The sequence below is a fragment of the Epinephelus fuscoguttatus genome, linkage group LG2 (genome assembly GCF_011397635.1).
Source record: "Epinephelus fuscoguttatus linkage group LG2, E.fuscoguttatus.final_Chr_v1".
In the NCBI taxonomy this organism is placed as follows: domain Eukaryota; kingdom Metazoa; phylum Chordata; class Actinopteri; order Perciformes; family Serranidae; genus Epinephelus; species Epinephelus fuscoguttatus.
In genome coordinates, this window is record NC_064753.1 from 33,545,847 (window position 1) to 33,563,457 (window position 17,611).

General features: G+C 41.8%; 1 protein-coding gene across 2 annotated transcripts in view; it reads left to right on the plus strand.

Annotated features, from left to right (window-relative positions):
• The window catches only part of pla2r1 (phospholipase A2 receptor 1), a 32,571-nt gene that overhangs the window by 354 nt on the left and 14,606 nt on the right, over window positions 1-17,611 (plus strand). Inside the window, exons 2-19 of one of the 2 annotated variants that reach the window (XM_049600548.1) lie at window positions 2,609-2,989; window positions 3,144-3,317; window positions 5,803-5,967; window positions 6,213-6,326; window positions 6,531-6,680; window positions 6,980-7,174; window positions 7,291-7,454; window positions 7,901-8,011; window positions 9,846-9,958; window positions 10,045-10,214; window positions 10,356-10,564; window positions 11,975-12,120; window positions 13,971-14,055; window positions 14,148-14,283; window positions 14,378-14,413; window positions 14,569-14,729; window positions 15,987-16,051; window positions 17,447-17,553. In XM_049600548.1, coding sequence (XP_049456505.1) covers window positions 2,609-2,989; window positions 3,144-3,317; window positions 5,803-5,967; window positions 6,213-6,326; window positions 6,531-6,680; window positions 6,980-7,174; window positions 7,291-7,454; window positions 7,901-8,011; window positions 9,846-9,958; window positions 10,045-10,214; window positions 10,356-10,564; window positions 11,975-12,120; window positions 13,971-14,055; window positions 14,148-14,283; window positions 14,378-14,413; window positions 14,569-14,729; window positions 15,987-16,051; window positions 17,447-17,553 — 2,682 coding nt within the window. Of the gene's footprint in view, window positions 1-2,608; window positions 2,990-3,143; window positions 3,318-5,802; window positions 5,968-6,212; window positions 6,327-6,530; window positions 6,681-6,979; window positions 7,175-7,290; window positions 7,455-7,900; window positions 8,012-9,845; window positions 9,959-10,044; window positions 10,215-10,355; window positions 10,565-11,974; window positions 12,121-13,970; window positions 14,056-14,147; window positions 14,284-14,377; window positions 14,414-14,568; window positions 14,730-15,986; window positions 16,052-17,446; window positions 17,554-17,611 lie in introns of those variants that run through there. The other variant, XM_049600557.1, reaches the window with a different exon arrangement.

The window sequence follows — 17,611 nt, forward strand, 5'->3', positions numbered from 1 at the left end:
GCTGCTTGGGGCTCTTTTTTTCTATTGTTACTGACCTCCTGCACAATAAAGCCACACTACATCTGTTGTCCTGTGCTTCTAACATGGTAGATAATTATATAACTGTACTGAGTGGTGTGTGGAGGAAGCAGAATAACCATTACAACATGTTGTCATTGTGCTGATCTTATGGAGTGATGGTGACTGAAATGAAACTATTCACCAGTTTCCTGGTGAACCTTAAACTATCTCCATGTCCAGTTGTTGAGCCCCACTGCTGCTGCTTGGCTCAGGTTACCAGCAGTGATTTTTATTATCTGTGGACAACTGAGAATGAAGACAAACATGTGCTGTCCAGATTGATGCATTATTATAAGTAAACATTATAAAATCTTACTGCTGAAATCTGAATGAAGGAAAAATGAAGATAGTGTGATAAGGTTTGCACAAGGGCTGAATGTCAACTAATCATTTTTTAGTTGAGTGATAATCAGTGATTAGTTTTATCGAGGAATAAAATCAGATATTCACTGATTATAGCCTCTCACGCGTCAGGATATGCTGATTTTTCTCTGTTTTATATCATTGTACATTGAATTTGAGATAATTGATGGTTCATATCCTCTGATTTCCAGCTGTTTCTGTTCAGTTTAGTTGTAAATTTAATACTTTTGGGGTTTTGGAAAGTTGGTTGGACAATTTGTAACATGTTTTACATGCTAAAACACTTAATTGATTAACCTAGTGCATAATCAGCAAAGAAATCCAAAATTAAAATGACTAATTGTTGCACTCCTACCACAGTTTTCAATCTGCATCTAACCATGATACTCATTTGTCCGCATCAGATGTAAACACACTCTTTTCTCCTGGAATACACTATTAAAAGGTCCTGTATGAGGGATTTAGTAGCAGCTATCAGGGAGGTTGCAGCCAGCTGAAACTTCCTGGGAGCCAAGCATGTAGGAGAATTATGGTGGCCAACGCAAAAGTGCAGATGGCCCTATCTGCAGCCAGTGTTTGGTTTGTCCATTCTAGGCTACTGTAGATCAACATGGTGGACTCCGTGGGAGAGGACCAGCTCCGTATGTAGTAGGGCTCAGAATCAGAATCAGAACTGTTAGAAGTAAGAAAAGAGTATGAAATAGAAATTATCATTAGCCATGTCGCCAAGTCAGAAAATTATGATGGAAACGCCAAAATTCGAATTAAAATCCCCTGATTCGCACAAACTAAATACGCTCGCTTTAGCCGGGTTTTGGTTGATTCGAAAAAATGTTGATGCGCAAAACAGGGGATGGAAACAGTTATGTTCGAATTAAGTCTGACGTAGCGCACCTCTCTCCATGGTGATATCCACACTCCGGGTTGGGAGGGCGGTAATGCATTTACAAGCTGGTTGCCAACCAGCAGAAAACGTAGAAGAAGTAGAATGTGAGACTTGTTTTGTTTCTGGTTCTGCAGAAAACCTGTGTTCATAGTTTTCACCAAAGTCTGTACATTTAATGGAAACACACAGGATTCGTATTACTTTTAATGCGCATTTCCCAATGATTCAAATCACTTTTGGATGGAAACATAGCTAATATCACATGTCGCATGTTTTCCTGATATCGTGTAGCCCTAGCATGTAGATATAAACAGCTCATTCTAAGGTAACAAAAACACACAAAATAAGAATCATTTCTTATTTTCAGTTGATTAAACACTAATGAAAATAGTTATATTATTGTGTTCCATTTCTGCCAATAGATGCCCCTAAATACTACAACCAAACCTTTAATGTTTGTGGTAGTATTATGGTATAGTCCATTCTAGTATAAAAACAGGGGGCAATGAAAGTACACCCTTAACGTACATACGCTCTTTGTTTTTCCTCTGTGGTTTGCAGTAGTGACAAAAGGGGAGAGATAATTCCTCTGGTTGTTTTCACCACTGCCGGTTGTATACATTCAGTGTACATCCTCTGTTTTGTTATTATATCCAGTTACACAAGATCTTTATTTGTTTTGGAAGGCAAAAACTTCCTGCAGGCCTTCATCTACGTTGAGGTCCACTTTGGTGCAGCAACATCTGATAGAGGAGGCAAAGTATTGAAAGTGGTTGTGAAAAAGCTCACAGAACTGAACTGACTTTATGTGAAACATTTTGTATCCCACTGAGGCGGCACACCATCATATGATATGTAACCTTTACACCATTGGCTTGTGACTTGAGGAAGACTTTATGCAATGCGCACTAAAGTGAGGAATCCCTTTAAACTTTGTAAAATGGCAAAAGAGACATCTCAAGGACATAATCCTGGTTTAAGTAACTCAATATAATGTTACTGCCAAAATAAATGGATTAACTGTTAAGTTATGAAGCATATGATGAGAAACAACAGCACATACAGTTTCTCAGTTTTGACCTTGTGCTTCCCCCCCAAATAAACATGAACGTAGTCAAGGACTTCACTTTTGCTTTGATGAAAATTAAAGACATTTCTAAGATAAATTGGTGCAGAAAAGGCATAAAAAATGATGCATAAAAATTCACCAGACTGCAGGAAATTGTTTGACAATTATGATTTCACATCAGTTCCTCCCCCTCCTCTCCTTCCCTCCTTCCCTCATCCCTCTCTTTCCAGAAAAGGGTCTGTTCATCCTGGAAAGCGAGCCACTGAAACGCTGCATCACAGTAGATCGCTCTAACCTGGTGCTGGAGGACTGCGAGCGGCCCACCCGCCGCATGCTATGGAAGTGGGTCTCCCGACATCGCCTCTTCAATCTGGGCACCAGCATGTGCCTGGGCCTCAACATCTCTGACACGACGCAGCCTCTGGGCACATTCGAGTGCGACATGGCCATCCCCGTTCTGTGGTGGCGCTGCCGTGGGAACATGCTTTACGGGGCATCCCAGTGGAAGGTGGCCGTGGCCGGACGTTTGGTGGTGGTAAAGAAGAACTCCTATCATGAGTGGAAAAGGTATAACACGCCCAAAGAGGGGCCCTGCTCATATCCATATGAAGGTAAACACTTGCATGTTTTCTGATGCATAATCAGCCCTTTGGTGACAGATGACACACTTACGCAACACAAAACAGTCATCTTAATTTATGTGTGACTTGTCTGCACAGGTCGTTTGTCAGTTAAGATTATACTAGATGTGTTTTTTATTTGCAGATATCCACACTTTGTTGGGAAATGCACATGGCATGCCCTGTGCTTTGCCCTTTAAATACAACAACAAATGGTACTCTGAGTGCACGACTGAGGGGCGCGAGGACCATCTTCAGTGGTGTGCTACCACCACTCGCTATGATGACTCCGAAAGATGGGGCTTCTGTCCGGTGCAAGGTAAAATTGACTAACAGATACACTAAGAGTAAGAAAGGAGCTTGTGTAAATATACTATATGGCCTGATGTATGTTGGACACCTTCTGTTTTAACATCGTAATGCACAATGAGAGGTCCATAATAAAACATAGGGATGGATTTGTCTCAATATTATTTGTCTGAACTGATTTGTCTACACAAACAAATTCCACAAATACAACATTATCTGTGAGCAAATTAGTTTTATGTTGCTGGAAAGGAGGCTCCGACCGATAGTCGAACCTCAGATTCAGGAGGAGCATTGCTCGAGGGGTCGTGGGAGTTTGCCCATCCAGTCTACATGTGCTTTGTGGACTTGGAGAAGGAAAAGCATCCCACGGGGAGTCTTGTCAGGGCTACTGTGGGAATACGGGGTACTGGGGTCGCTGCTAAGAGCCATCCGGTCCCTGTATGACCAAAGTGAGAGCTGTGTTTGCATACTTGGCACAAAGTCAAGCACATTCTCAGTGGGTGTTGGCCTCCACCAGGGTTGTCCCTTGTCTCTGATTCTGTTTGTGATACTCATGGGTAGGATCTCAAGGCACAGGAGGAAGGGGGGAGGTTTCAGGACCTCAGAATTGCATCTCTGCTTTTTGCAGATGATGTGGTTCTGTTGGCTTCATGACACCGTTCCCTCCAGCATGCACTGGAGCGATTTGCAGCTAAGTGTTAAGAGGTTGGGATGAGAGTCAGCACCTTCAAATCTGAGTCCATGATTCTGTGCTGGAAAATGGTCGATTGCCCCCTTCAGATTGGAAGAGAGTTACTGCCCCAGGCAAGGGAGTTCAAGTGTCTTGGGGTCTTGTTCACAAGTGAGGGTAGAATGGAGCTTGAGATGGATCGGCGGTGTGGCGCAGCGTCTGCAGTGATACGGCCGCTGTGCCAGACTGTTGTGGTGAAGAGGGAGCTGAGCCAGAAGGCAAAGATTTCACTTTACTGGTCCATCTACGTCCCAACCCTCACCTATGGTCATGAGCTTTAGGTGGTGACCAAAAGAATGAGGTTGCGGATACAAGTGGCGCCTCCTGTTAGAGGTGTTCCAGGCACATCCCACTGGTAGGAGGCCCTGGTTCAGACCCAGAACCTGCTGAAAGGATTACATATCTTCTCTGGCCCCGCCTCGGGCTCCCCCAGGACGTGCTGGAAAGTGTTGCAGGGGAGAGGGGTCATCTGGAGCACTTTGCGCAGCCTGCTGCCCCTGCTACATAACATTGGATAAGCAGTTGAAAATGGATGGATGGATGGATGTTTTATATATGCAAAATATTTTTGTGAATTTACAAATCTTTTTTGTATTTGTGGAAGTTGTTTTGTATTAACAGATTACACAAATCTATCTCCATCGAAATCATTGTTTGGGTGGGAACAGCTGACCTGTGCAGAGTCTTGAACCTAAGCTAATCCAACACCTTTGGGATGAACTGGAGCAAAACCGACTGTGAGCCAGACCTTTTTGTCCAACGTCATCGTTCAACTTCCTCCTTTGACTGAATAAGGGCTGCAGCCAGATTCCACAATATTGTGGAAACAAAACCTTTCCAGAAGAGCGGAGGCTGTTTTAGCAACAAATTAATTTCCGTGATTCTGAAAATAAATGTTCAGTTATCACAGAAGGGTGTACTGTTTGGGTGTCCACTTACTTTTGCCATATAGTGCATTAAAAATCAATTTGTGTCACTGAAATTTGTTCAAACCTCAAAGAGGCTCTGTGTGCAGTTCAGAGCGCATGAGTTTAATGGACACGGTTGTTAATATGAAGGTAGCTAGCAGCTAATGGTGCTAACTCCATAAACAGTACTAAACAACAACAACAACAACAATAGTAGTACTGTCAAAGGTAAAGGTGTTATCCAGGGGGGAACTGGAGGGTTGGTGCTATGCTTCTGTGACAATGCTATCTGGATATTTGCTGTATGAGCACAGTGCAAAGCAGCAGCAATGAGCTAGCCTGTTGGACACACTCATACACCAAACACAGTGGTTCCCAACTGGTGGGTGCCAGTCCAAAAGTGTGTCGTGGGTCTATTCTGAATTGACCATTATAAATGTGTCAAGTTTGTAAAAAACACACTTTATTTTTAAGTACAGTAAATTTCTGCAACAGAGCTTTTATTTTGAAATGCTGTTTCCTGCTGTAGAGTAAGTGACTAACACACAACCACTTGACAGAGACATAGCCAGACACCAGTATGGCGCTGAATGTATTAAACTGTGTGGACTTTGAGCTAATGACTAAGGAGAAATCTTGACCCTGTGGCTGGACCAGCTGCGAACCACTTTACTAAGATGCATTTGTGGCCACACCGTTTTACTACAACAAACCACAGAGAAGCTCAGATTACAGAACACACAGAGGTAGCATGACTTTGTAGGCCTTTCTCAAACAAAGTGATTCTAAGGATTCACCTGTACCTGTGTTCCTTCTCAGCTCTCTACTGCCTTTTTAATTTGTGGCTTTGTTCACAGATTCCAGTTGTGAGCTGTTCTGGGAGTCAAACAAGGAGCTGCGGGCATGTTACCAGTTCAACCTGTACAGCATCCTGACCTGGAGTCAGGCAATGTCGACCTGCCAGGCTCAGGGTGGAAATCTGCTCAGTATCACCAGCCTGGCAGAGCAAAGGTACATCAGAGGTAGGCATCTGGTAGAAAACACATACAGAGACTATAAACTTCCACCATGTACCTGTATTACATCCACAAATGCTACACCAGAACTAGTCTAGACTATACAGATTCTTGCAGGTTTCGCCCTTCCCTCCCTGCTATATTTAAATCCCACAGTGATGTGTGAGACCGGACGATAGTTTGCAGTTTTCCACAGACATTGAATTTGCTGACACTTCATACAACATTCATGTGTTTGAATCTTGTGGTAGATCGACTGGCAAGCGTCGGAGCGATGGTGTGGATCGGGCTGAACCACCTAAAAGATAGACGGGGGTGGCAATGGTCCGATGGAGCACCTCTGTCACTGGTCAATTACACCACAGGTACTGATTATTTGTTTATTGAATCTGCAAAAATCCAGAGACAAAAATAGATAGAATAAAGTTTGTGTCCACGATGGGAGGGGTTAGCCACAGTCTTTCCCTCCTGCCTGAAATTGGTTGATTTTGCACAATTATCATTAGTTTTACAGAAGCAATAATAACCATTTGTTTTGGGCTTTGCTCCCATCACTATGTTCGCATCAGTTCTGCCTGCCAGCCCGCTGCAGGACAACAGACAGTGTGGAGTGTACAGCTCAGTTGTCGAGGGTCACTGGCAGAGTCTGTCCTGTGAGTCCGCCCTGCCGTACATCTGTAAGCAGACGCTTGACGACACCCGCCGAGCCGAGCCACTAGGTGAGCGCATGTGCGCACACGCCGCATTAATACCTAACATTTAGACTGCTTTTCTGCATCTTCAGAGGTGTCTGGACTGTAGCAGGGATGAGTTATGAGTCAGCGTGCTTAGCAGCTCTTTTAGCTCTTGTAGCTCTTGGCCTCAACAGCTGCGCTGCGCCTGGGGAGCGAACTTCTGACCTTCCTCTCTATTGCGCTGTTGGTGGCTAGACCAAAACAATGTCTGCTGTGAATTTATGTTATTCCAGTCTGTCCTATTCTGATTTCTCTTCCTCTCCTAATATTTCTCCTTCTTACAGAGAACTGGCAGTATATCCATACAGAGTGCGCTGATGGATGGTGGCCTCATAATGGTTTCTGCTACCGGCTGCTGTCAGAGACCGAAGCAGGAAGCTGGGAGGAGTCTTCCCGGGCCTGTGGCTCTCAGGGGGCAAACCTCACCAGCATCCACTCCCTGTCTGAGGTGGAAATGCTGCTCAACCTCCTGGCTAACGGTTCGCAGCATTATGAAATAAACACATGTGAAGCTCTATTTGTGATAGACACTCTGGAGAAATACCAAAGGGATACTTAATATTACTTTGTGTGTGTACGTCCTCATGTTCTACAGTTTCTATGGAGAGCACAGAGGTGTGGATCGGTCTTTGGAAACCAGCATCGTCACCGACTGTAGAGTGGTCTGATGGCTCACCAGTAACTCTCACGCTCTGGCACCAGTATCATCCTCCTCACAACCTGACGGATGCAGCACTCTGTGTCAAAGCAGACAGGAAGGTGGGAAATCTCGTGTCAGTGCTTCTTTAATGTAGAAATGATCTTGAAGCTCGATTAACAAGTGAGTTTAGCTTTTTAAGTGAGTGAATTGTGCTGGAGCGGTGCCAGTTACCCTCCTGGGCACAGCCATTGTACTCTTGAGTAAGATACTGAACCCCTAACTGCTCAGGATGCCTATCCATGGGCGGCTTGATGTGAGATTTTTCCATGAATGCATGTGTATAGGTCCTGTTATTGCATGTGTTTATATTTGGGGCCTGTGTGTGTCATGTTCTTTCTGTGTGTAATTCATTCTTTTTTCTTTTTTTCTTTCTTTCATATCTCTTAATTTAGTAGCTGGAACCAGGAAATGTCATTTAATCAAATGATGATTAATCTTTTATCAAAGTACCATCGTCTGATTAATTCATTTTTAATCAAGTCAGCTCTAATCCCTTTGTTCACAGGAAGGTAACTGGCTTTTAGTATCATGTGATGAGCGACTGCCTGCTGTGTGTAGAAGAGAAAGCCAGAATCCTGTTCATGAGCCTGGAACCTGGGATGAAGGTTGTCCCGAGGTAGGAACATGAACGCACACGCACACGCACACGCACACGCACATACATCCAGATCAACGTGTACTCAATGGCTGACGCAAGATAAGGAAACCCTCCCAGGCAGTGGCAATTAAAGGGGATAAAAAAACAACACATTACATGATTACACAAAACTTAATCTTCTTAATTTACCTCTGATGAGACTACCCATAATGTGGTACAGCTCTGTTTCTAAAAAATGCAAAGGTCAAATCTACCAGCACGAGATGATGTTTGGTTTCAGGTTGTTCCATATTGATTTACTTTTAACAGTAATTGTATGTTCATGTATTCCAGTGTAAGGGACTCCCTTTTTTAAGGAAAGTGCTGATGTCGATTGTATCTAAAAAGCAAAAATCATCACTGAAGTTCACTGAAAAATGACTCAATTTCTCACATAACGAAAGGATTTGTAAGAAATTTGTTGACTTGGTAAAATGACATTTTAGTGCTTTGACCACATTCTGCTCAAGGAAATTTTTTTTCTATTTCCGACAGTAATTGAAGTGACTTATGCATAAATTTGTCAGGCAGATTATGCGCTGTGTGGAGTTACAATAGCTCCTTACAGATTGGGACGCGCACCAGGCGGAGCCACATGCCCGCTGCAGTTCAACTTCTGAGCAAGTTGCCCCTTCGGAAGCACAATGGGCTGATTCACTCAACTGCTGACGTATTGTCTGGCATTCATGTTGCTCCTTGACTCTGTTTACAAGAATATCAGACTCCTGAGTCATCGGGCTACTTCATGCCCTGGAACTTGAGGGCAGGAATGGCCCTACAGGCATAATAAAACATCACTGGACATGCTGGAACAGTCCTTTGTGGTTCCTCCTAGGGTTTCAGCAAACAAAACTATATTTTCCACTTTAGTCTCTTTGTTGTCTGTGTCATAAATTTTCTATATAGTGCAGATAAAGTGACTTCAGGCACACCAGTTTTGAAGAAAGCTTGTCTTCATGTCAGTGTTTGTGTAGGCCTCTGGACCCCAAGTATAGGAAGGATGGGGGTTAGATGGGATATAGGGGTGAGCAGGGGGCGTGAATTGACACCACTTGTCCAAACACCCCCACCACACAACTGAACACACAGGCTTGCATGTAACTGAACACATACACACTAACACAGAATAACCTTCACCCCAGACTCGTATAGGGTAGCAATAGTTGTGCCAAAACGATACTCAAGTTTTGTTACTGATGCCAACAAGAAGCTTCTAAGATTAACCTTGAGAAATACAAACAAGTGTTTTCAGCAATGGTGTGGCTCTATGGATGGCAGTGTCGGTTGATCTGTTTGTCATTGTCTCAGCAACTGACATCTTGTACAGACATCCAGGGTCCTTTGTTGATCCCCTGACTTTTTCTTTTGTGCTAGCATATTTGGATTTTGACTGAAATATCGTCACAGCTATCAGATGGCTTGTAGTGATATTTGATACACATGTTCAGGGTCCCCTAGAGGATACATACTAATGACTTTAGTGATGTCCTGACTTTTTTATCTAGTGCCATCATCAGGCCGAAATTGGAACTTGCCCAGTACTTTGGTTTTCTGACCAGATACCTGCAAAACAAACCTGGAATAACCTCCCAGATGATGTTAGACAAACCCTGACTGACTAGTTCCAAATCAAAGCTAAAAAAAATCCTTATTTACACTGCCTAGTCCACCCTGCAAGGACTGCAGATGTATTTTTAAACTCAGTTTTAAGTCATTTTAAATAAGCTTTTCTTCTTTGCACCTCTTGTCTGCACTTTTGCTATTTTTAACAGTGATTTTTTTTTTAAATTGTAAATCATTTATAATGCTGCAGGGCTGGAAGCGACATGGCCACTCCTGCTACACTGTGACCAGCCATGAACAGAACTTTGGAGATGCACTGATGGGATATTACTGCAAGGCTCCTCTCCTAACTATGGAAAACAGGTGGTTTATTGAGCAAATTATTTCTCGTGTTTTACTTGTGGCAACATTGAAGTCCCTCACACCTCTTTCCTTCCTCATGCTGGCAGGTTTGAGCAGGCGTTTGTCAACAGTTTGCTGAGCGAGAGCGGGGCCAACAGCAGCAGGTATTACTGGATCGGCATTGCAGATCATGACACGAGGGGAGAGTACGGCTGGCTTCCTCACAATGGCTCCTTGGTGCCTCTCACCTTCACAAACTGGAACAAACACCAGCCAGGTAATCTGGAAATGTTTTTGTTTTACATTACGGAAACATAAAAGTATATTGTGATTGTGTTTATTTGTGGATGTTGTTAATATAAATCTCCCTTCTTCTTTTAAACTCCTCCATCTTCTCCTTTCCTTTTCCTTTCTTCAGTCAGTGCTGGCGGATGTGTTGCTATGTCAGGTGGCCCTGCTCTGGGTCACTGGGAGGTGAAAGACTGCAAGTCCCACAAGGCCTTTTCAGTGTGCAAGCAGAGCATCAGCAGCTACCATGAGGTCCAGTTGCCAGGGCACCACATTGATGCCTTCGCCCCCTGTCCTCCAGGGTGGGAATCACACTCTGGGCTGCTCGACTGTTTTAAGGTCAGATCTCCCTCCTCTCTTCTCTGTGCTCCTCTCTCCTCTCTGTCCTGACTCATGTTTTTGATTCAGCTTTTCTTTTTATCCTCTCTCCTTACCTCTCCTCTTTAATTTAGGTGCTTAGTTTTGTAGGTCAAACATGGGCCACAATAGACCCAGAAACACCCTTAATGTAATATTTGATTTTTAGAACCACAAACTATTACATCCATGTGTTCATTTCTAGCCCGTTCATGGTCACAGAGGACTAAAGCCTCTCCTAGTATGCACTGGGTGTCAGACTGTGTACATTCTGGACATGAGATCAATCTATCACAGGGCTTACACACATAGACAGACAAACTTATTCATATTCACACCTACAGATGATTTATTTTCTAGTTTCCACAAGGTCTGCATCTTAATTTCATTATCAGTCAATCTTTCTGTGTTATTTTCTCAATCAATTGATTAATCACTGAGCTATAACAAGTCATTAAAGAGAAGGAGTAGGAGTCAGCAGAGGCCCCATGATATGATACGATATCACGATACTTTAGTCACAGTACTTATGCGATTTTGAACATTTTGCAATATGTTGAGTATTGCAATGAAATATACTGCAGTTTATGTCCTTTTTTCAACTGTGAAGTATGTCCTCAATGAAAAAAAATGTATCTGTTTTATCTAATACAATGAAGTTTAAAGGTACTGTAGAGTTTGCCGCTTCAAGCATCTTTATTGAAGCTAAATGTTTCCAGTGGACTGAAAAAGCATTTTAATTTATTATTCTAGTAGGCGAACATAAGTTTAATTGGTATTATTATGTCAAATAATGAAAATAAATAGAAACTTGGCGCCTGTGTATCAATAAAATATTGCCATACAAAATATTGTGATGCTATGCTGTATAGATTTTTTGCTCCACTCCTAAGTAACCCCTCATAAGTTCCCAGAGGCCATGTTGACATCCACCAATGTCTTTTTTGTCCAACCAGCAGTCCAAACCTTAAATATTTAATTTATTACCATACAAGACTAAACAGAAAATAATCACATTAAAAAAGCTAGAACCTGTTTTTTAAAATTATCTTTTTTTTTTTAACTTAAAAATAAAGCGACATTGACTCTATAGAAATAGTTGCTGATTAATTCTCTGTCGATCACCTGGTCAGTTATTCAGCATATTTTTTCAGCTCAATAGACAGGGCTCGGGGTGTGTTTGTGAGCGGGCACTACTAACCACAAAGCTACTGTGATACCTGCTACAAAGAGCAGCCTTCAAAATAATAATTTGGATTGACAAAATATAGAATATAATATCATAGAAAGACACAGAAACAAACAAAACCATCCCTACAGCCTTACTGACAGTGTTTGTTGTCCATTGATTAACCTGTAACCCTCTGCTGACAGTCATTTTTGCTCTTCTAGGTGTTCCACAATGAGAAAGTCCTGATGAAGCGTTCTTGGGTGGAAGCAGACTTCTTCTGCCAGGCCCTTGGGGCTCAACTGGCCAGCTTCCACCACTATGAGGAGCAGGTGTTTGTTAAGCAGCTCCTCAGTACCATGTTTGAAGGGTTGGTACAGCCCTCTGGGCCTCGTCAGTGTAGGAATGTTGTGGGAACTGATAATTGTATCAGTTAAGGCATTTTTATTTCATTTGCACAGAGCAGTGCGTACAGGATTTAATTATTGGCTCTTGGAGATGAAATGTGGTTTGGGATTGTTTTATAATCAGTCTGCAGATGATTACTTTTCTACGGGATGCCTCCAGTAAAAAAAAACATAAGTCATTTAATCAAGCAGTGAATTTTAAATATCATGTTTCTTAATTGCAACTGTAAAGAATTAGTCAAGTAAGTGTTAGGTTTGGAGTCGGACTATATGAGGGAATATCCTGTGATATTAAAAAAATCACCAAGTTTCAGAGATTAATAAAATCAGAAGACACAGGAATAAAATCAACAAGACACAAACCAGTGAACCACATATGAGATTAAAATCGTAAAACATAATGACACATTAACCATAAAATCAGTTTTTAGGCATGATTTAAAAGAGGATAATGATTTGGTTAGCCTGAGCTCCTCAGGCAGATCATACCAGAGCGTAGACGCCCTGACAGCAAAGGCACAAACCCCTCCAGTCCTAAGTCTGCACAAAGTAGGTTCTTAATGCATTTGAATGTTGCTGGAGTCTGTTTAGTGCTGTCTGGTTTTCACTTAAAAGGCCATTGCAGTAGTCCAGTCATAATGAAACAAATGTACTTGCATCTTTGAAACTTAAAACTGTTGAATCTTGAATATTTTCCAGATGATGAAAACAAGTTAAGCTTGTTGATATGATATTCAAAACTGAGGTCAGAATAAAATTGCACTTATGTCTTCGACTGCAGGCTTGATGTTGTTAGAAATGACACCAAAATGTGGCTTCTTCTGTGCATGCAGGTTTTCTGGGCCAATAACGTGAATCTCAGTTTTTATCGGAATTTAATTGGAGAAATTTGCAAACAACCAATGTTTCACATCTGCTCAACATCTAACTAGATAGGATAGTTTTAGTAAGATCATTGGGCTTTACCAGGGGCAATTTCTGCATAGAAATGAAATGCCATGTTTGTGTATGATGTGACTGAGGAGAAGCACGTACAAGGACAATAAGAAGTCCTAAGTCCCAGGGCATCGGTGGCTTAGTGGTAGATGTACAAGGCTGTTGCCGCAGCGGCCTGGGTTCGACTCCAGCCTGTGGCCCTTTGCTGCATGTCACTCCCTCTCTCTCTCCCCCCTTCACACCTGTCAAATAAAGGCTAAAAATGCCCAAAAAATATATTAAAAAAAGAAGCCCTAAGGCCCTTGAATTGTACCTTGGGGCACTCCAAGTTCTGAATCAATTTGATGAAATACTTTGATTTGTCCGGTACTTATTCAACTGCATTAACCAAAAACAGGCATTTTCTTCTTCTTTATCATCATCATAGGCAATCACCTGTACAGTGATAGGAGATTTTTCTGACATTGCCAAACTTCAGTGAGTGTTATGATGTTATTCAGGTCAAAATGGTGTGGTAAAAAAATTATAACATATTTAATCTCAGTAGCCTATTTTTCAGGTCTAACAAAGCTAAATACAAGGATAAAAGATGTTATAAACACCATATTTACTCCCATCCATCTGGAAAGATTTTTTTCAACAGTGTGCCGGTAAAGTACATTAGTGACCACTGTCAAATGATACGTGTCAAACTACAAAAGCTGTAAAAGGCAAGCTTATCTCCTACATAGGAAATATTATCGCCTACATTTCCTACCTGTATCTCCTATGGAGGAGCTATTATCTCCAACTTAGGAGATAAACTGCTTCCATATAAAACACTTCCTCAGATGGACTTTTGTTGCAGTGTGTTTTTTGTTCTCCTCCTCTTTTTTAGAACAGAGGGTCGTTGGTTCTGGGTGGGCTTAAATAAGAGAGACCCTGAACACCTTGGATCCTGGGAGTGGTCTGATGGTGCTCCTGTAAGTATGTCCAAGTATCCACATGACCTATTGTAACAATACTGATATTCATCCATTATGAGTTTGCCTTGTGTGTGTGTGTTGTGGTGCAGGTGGTGGCGTCCTTCATAGAGGATAAGAACGACGAGGATGACAGGAGGGACTGTGCCGTGTACAGTGACCTGACCAACACTCTCACGCCACAGCCCTGTGACGCCAAACATGAGTGGATCTGCAAGCTGGCAAGAGGTAAACGTCCTCACACAACCACTCTCTACACAGATATACTGTACATACACACATCAGTATTGCATTCATGACCAAACTCTGATTTATGTTGCAGGTGATAAACTGAAAAAACCCTATTGGTACACTGAGCGTAAGTGGAATTTGAATTTTCTTCATTGTTTCTGACATACAAAAGCTTTTAAGACACTGATAGTGTAGATATTGATTACACCCATCAATATGTTTAAAATGTTATGACTTGAAAATGTGTACAGTATTATAATCATTAGTCTGACTCCCCCACAGAGAGCGAGCCCTGGGTGTTTTACCGTGGAGCTGAGTACCTGCTAGCGAAGCAGCCCTTTAACTGGGACTCCGTCTCTCTGGCCTGTCAGATGATGGGAGCCTACCTGGTGTCCATTCACTCCAGAGAGGAGCTGCACTTTGTCAAGGAGCGCTTGCGACGGGTGTGTTATTGCCACAGCTTATATACATAGCTTCACAGAATTTCAGTCCTGCCATATATACAGATTTATAAGATAATGTTGACAAAAGATGCGCAAATATTTTGTCATCGTCCCTGTTTTAAAACACACATCCTAAGGCTTTCGGCAGAATCTAGATTTTGTAGTATAATTACGTTGGGTAAAGTGATAAAAATTTGACAAGATTAAATTGAATATGTAATAATAACCAATATTCTCACTGTAAAATTAATGAGTAGGATGCAAATAATTTTGAGAATCTAATTTGTTTTGCAATGTGCCTCTTAAAAACATTACTCATTTTAAAATATGCAGTATGCAAAATGTGTTTTTTACGCATTTTAATAACTATTTTACATCTTATTTAAGAGGAAACAACAATTTTAGCTCATTTTAAAACACAGAAATAATTATTTATAACTATAACTAAACAAAATAGCTACTGCACTTAGTTTGCTATGCTTTCAAACAGAATTATGTCTGTGGAGAGACAAAACAGCTTCAGTTTTTTTAGTGATTTATATCTTAACTGCTTCTTTTACTCTCTACTTGACCTCTTTACTTAAACTCATACTGAAGTTGTTAAGGAAAAAAAACATCAACATTTAGTTTTAATTCCACCATCTAGTTGTAGTAACCAAAATGATGCCAGGGGTGTTAGGGCATAAACACTTTCGTTTGTTTGTTTTCCAGGAGCACAGTTTCACTCAGGAGCACACAGCCAAAGCAATGTACATCACAGAGGCTCCTCTCCATTGAACGGCCCAATAGGCCTATTCTACTAACAGTTCACACACACACACACACACACACACACACACACATTGGAAAACAATCATGCACGAACAAGTGTGAACGCAATTGACACGCTCATACAAACTCAAGTGTTTACAGACGCACGTCGAGCAGGCTAAAACGTACCTCATATGCGGACACTTTCATGCTCGAGTGCCCCCACACATAGGGAGTAAGAGACAGGCTGTTTTTCGGCAGCGGTCTTTTGGACCACACTAAAGAAGTCTCTTGTGGTGTTGAGGCTTGTGAGGGGATAAAGGGAACAAAACAACGCAATGAAAGAGGCGAAGCACGGGCCGAGGAGAGCGCCTGAATGGCCGCTCATGTCAGAGAGGCTCTGAAAAGCAGATCTTCCGGCCCAGTGAGGACTGGATAGCAAAGGAGGAGGGTAAAAGTGAAGTAAGCTCTTTTTTCATCTCTGTTCTTTTCACTGTGTCTCCTCAGCTGTCCATGGGCCCGACTGACTGGTGGATCGGCCTGTCCTTTGGGGAGCCTGAAGGGGAGATCGGGTGTGTGTGTGTTTCCTGTTACTGATATTGATTCTATGAAAGCAGCCGACGCATCTCCAGTAAAGAAATGTTGATGTAGTTAGAACCAAGAGGCCTGTTTCGCATGAGCAATTTGGGAGCACTGCTTGCGTACCAGTTGCAGATAGTTGCAGCCACTCACAAATTAAAGATACATTTTTGAATCCTACAGAATGCTCATGCACGGTACAATGTTTAGATCAGCAAGACATGTAAAAATAAGCAAAAGGAAATAATTTCATGTTGCATATAGTAGCTTGATGGTCTCTAGGGGAGAGCAACATTCAACCAACTGGAGTGCAACTTGTTTAAACAAACTCAAACTGAATATACTATATATCTTAAGAAATAAAGTCAAGCTAAAGGCAAAACAGGCTCCAGGTGTTGCCACATTAAAAAACAGAAATGTAACAAAATAGGATGCAAGATTTTTATTCCTCTGCATCAGCCATAGCCACAGCAGAGGGTAATATGTTTTCGGGCTGTCTGTCCATCTCCATGTCTGTCTCATTCTGAAGAATGCCTTGAGGTCATTTCTTCAAATTTGGCTCAAACATCCCCTTGGACTCAACAATGAACTTCCTAGATTTTGGTGGTCAAAGGGCAAAGGTCAAGTTCAGTGTGACATTGCATCATCTCATTCTCGCGAATGCAATATCGCAATAACGCCTTGTGAGAATTTCTTCAAATTTGGCAATAACATCCACTTGCACTCAACGATGTACTGATAAGATGTTGGTGGTCAAAGGTCAAGGTCAATTTGACCTTGCATCTGTCTCATTCTTGTGCACACAATAGCTTAACAACACCTTAAGGGATTTTCTTCAAATTTGGCACAAATGTCCGCTTGGATTAGACTTTTGTGGTTGAAGGTCAAAGATCAAGGTCAGTGTGTGGAACCTCAAAAAACATGTTTCTGGTCATAATTAAATAATTCTTATGCTGATTATGGGAAAATGTCACACAAATGCTAATAGGGTAAAATAATGAAGTATGGACATATTATATCCAAAGGGCCAAAGGCCAACGTTACAGTGACATCATAATGTTCTGAATAAAACATGTTTCTGGCTATAACTCAACGTCATATCTAATCTTGGGTGTCCACATTGAAATGTTGTTGCTTATATAGATCGTCTGTGCTGCCGGGGATGTGTGTGAAGCATCCGTGTTTTCACAGACATGTAACCTGTAAGAGACACTTGACGAGTGTGGTGATTCAAACTTTCTAAGCAAACAAAAAACAAACCCCTAACTGAGTTACTCTTCTACTTTACTACACAAACAAAGCACCATAGAGGCTTGTGGGGCAGGTTCATTAAAATCAAGACATCATCTAGAGCCGTTTATTAAATCTATTTGTGTGTTCTTTTGCAGGTGGAGCGACAAGACAAAGCTAGAATTTGAGTACTGGGCAGAGGACACTACCAGTGGTGACATATGGAAGAGAACCAGGTTGTGTATCACCATGTCCTCTTCATCAGGTAAACACATGCACATTCAGAAACACTCAATGATGCATGTTTATTTGCACATGCTATG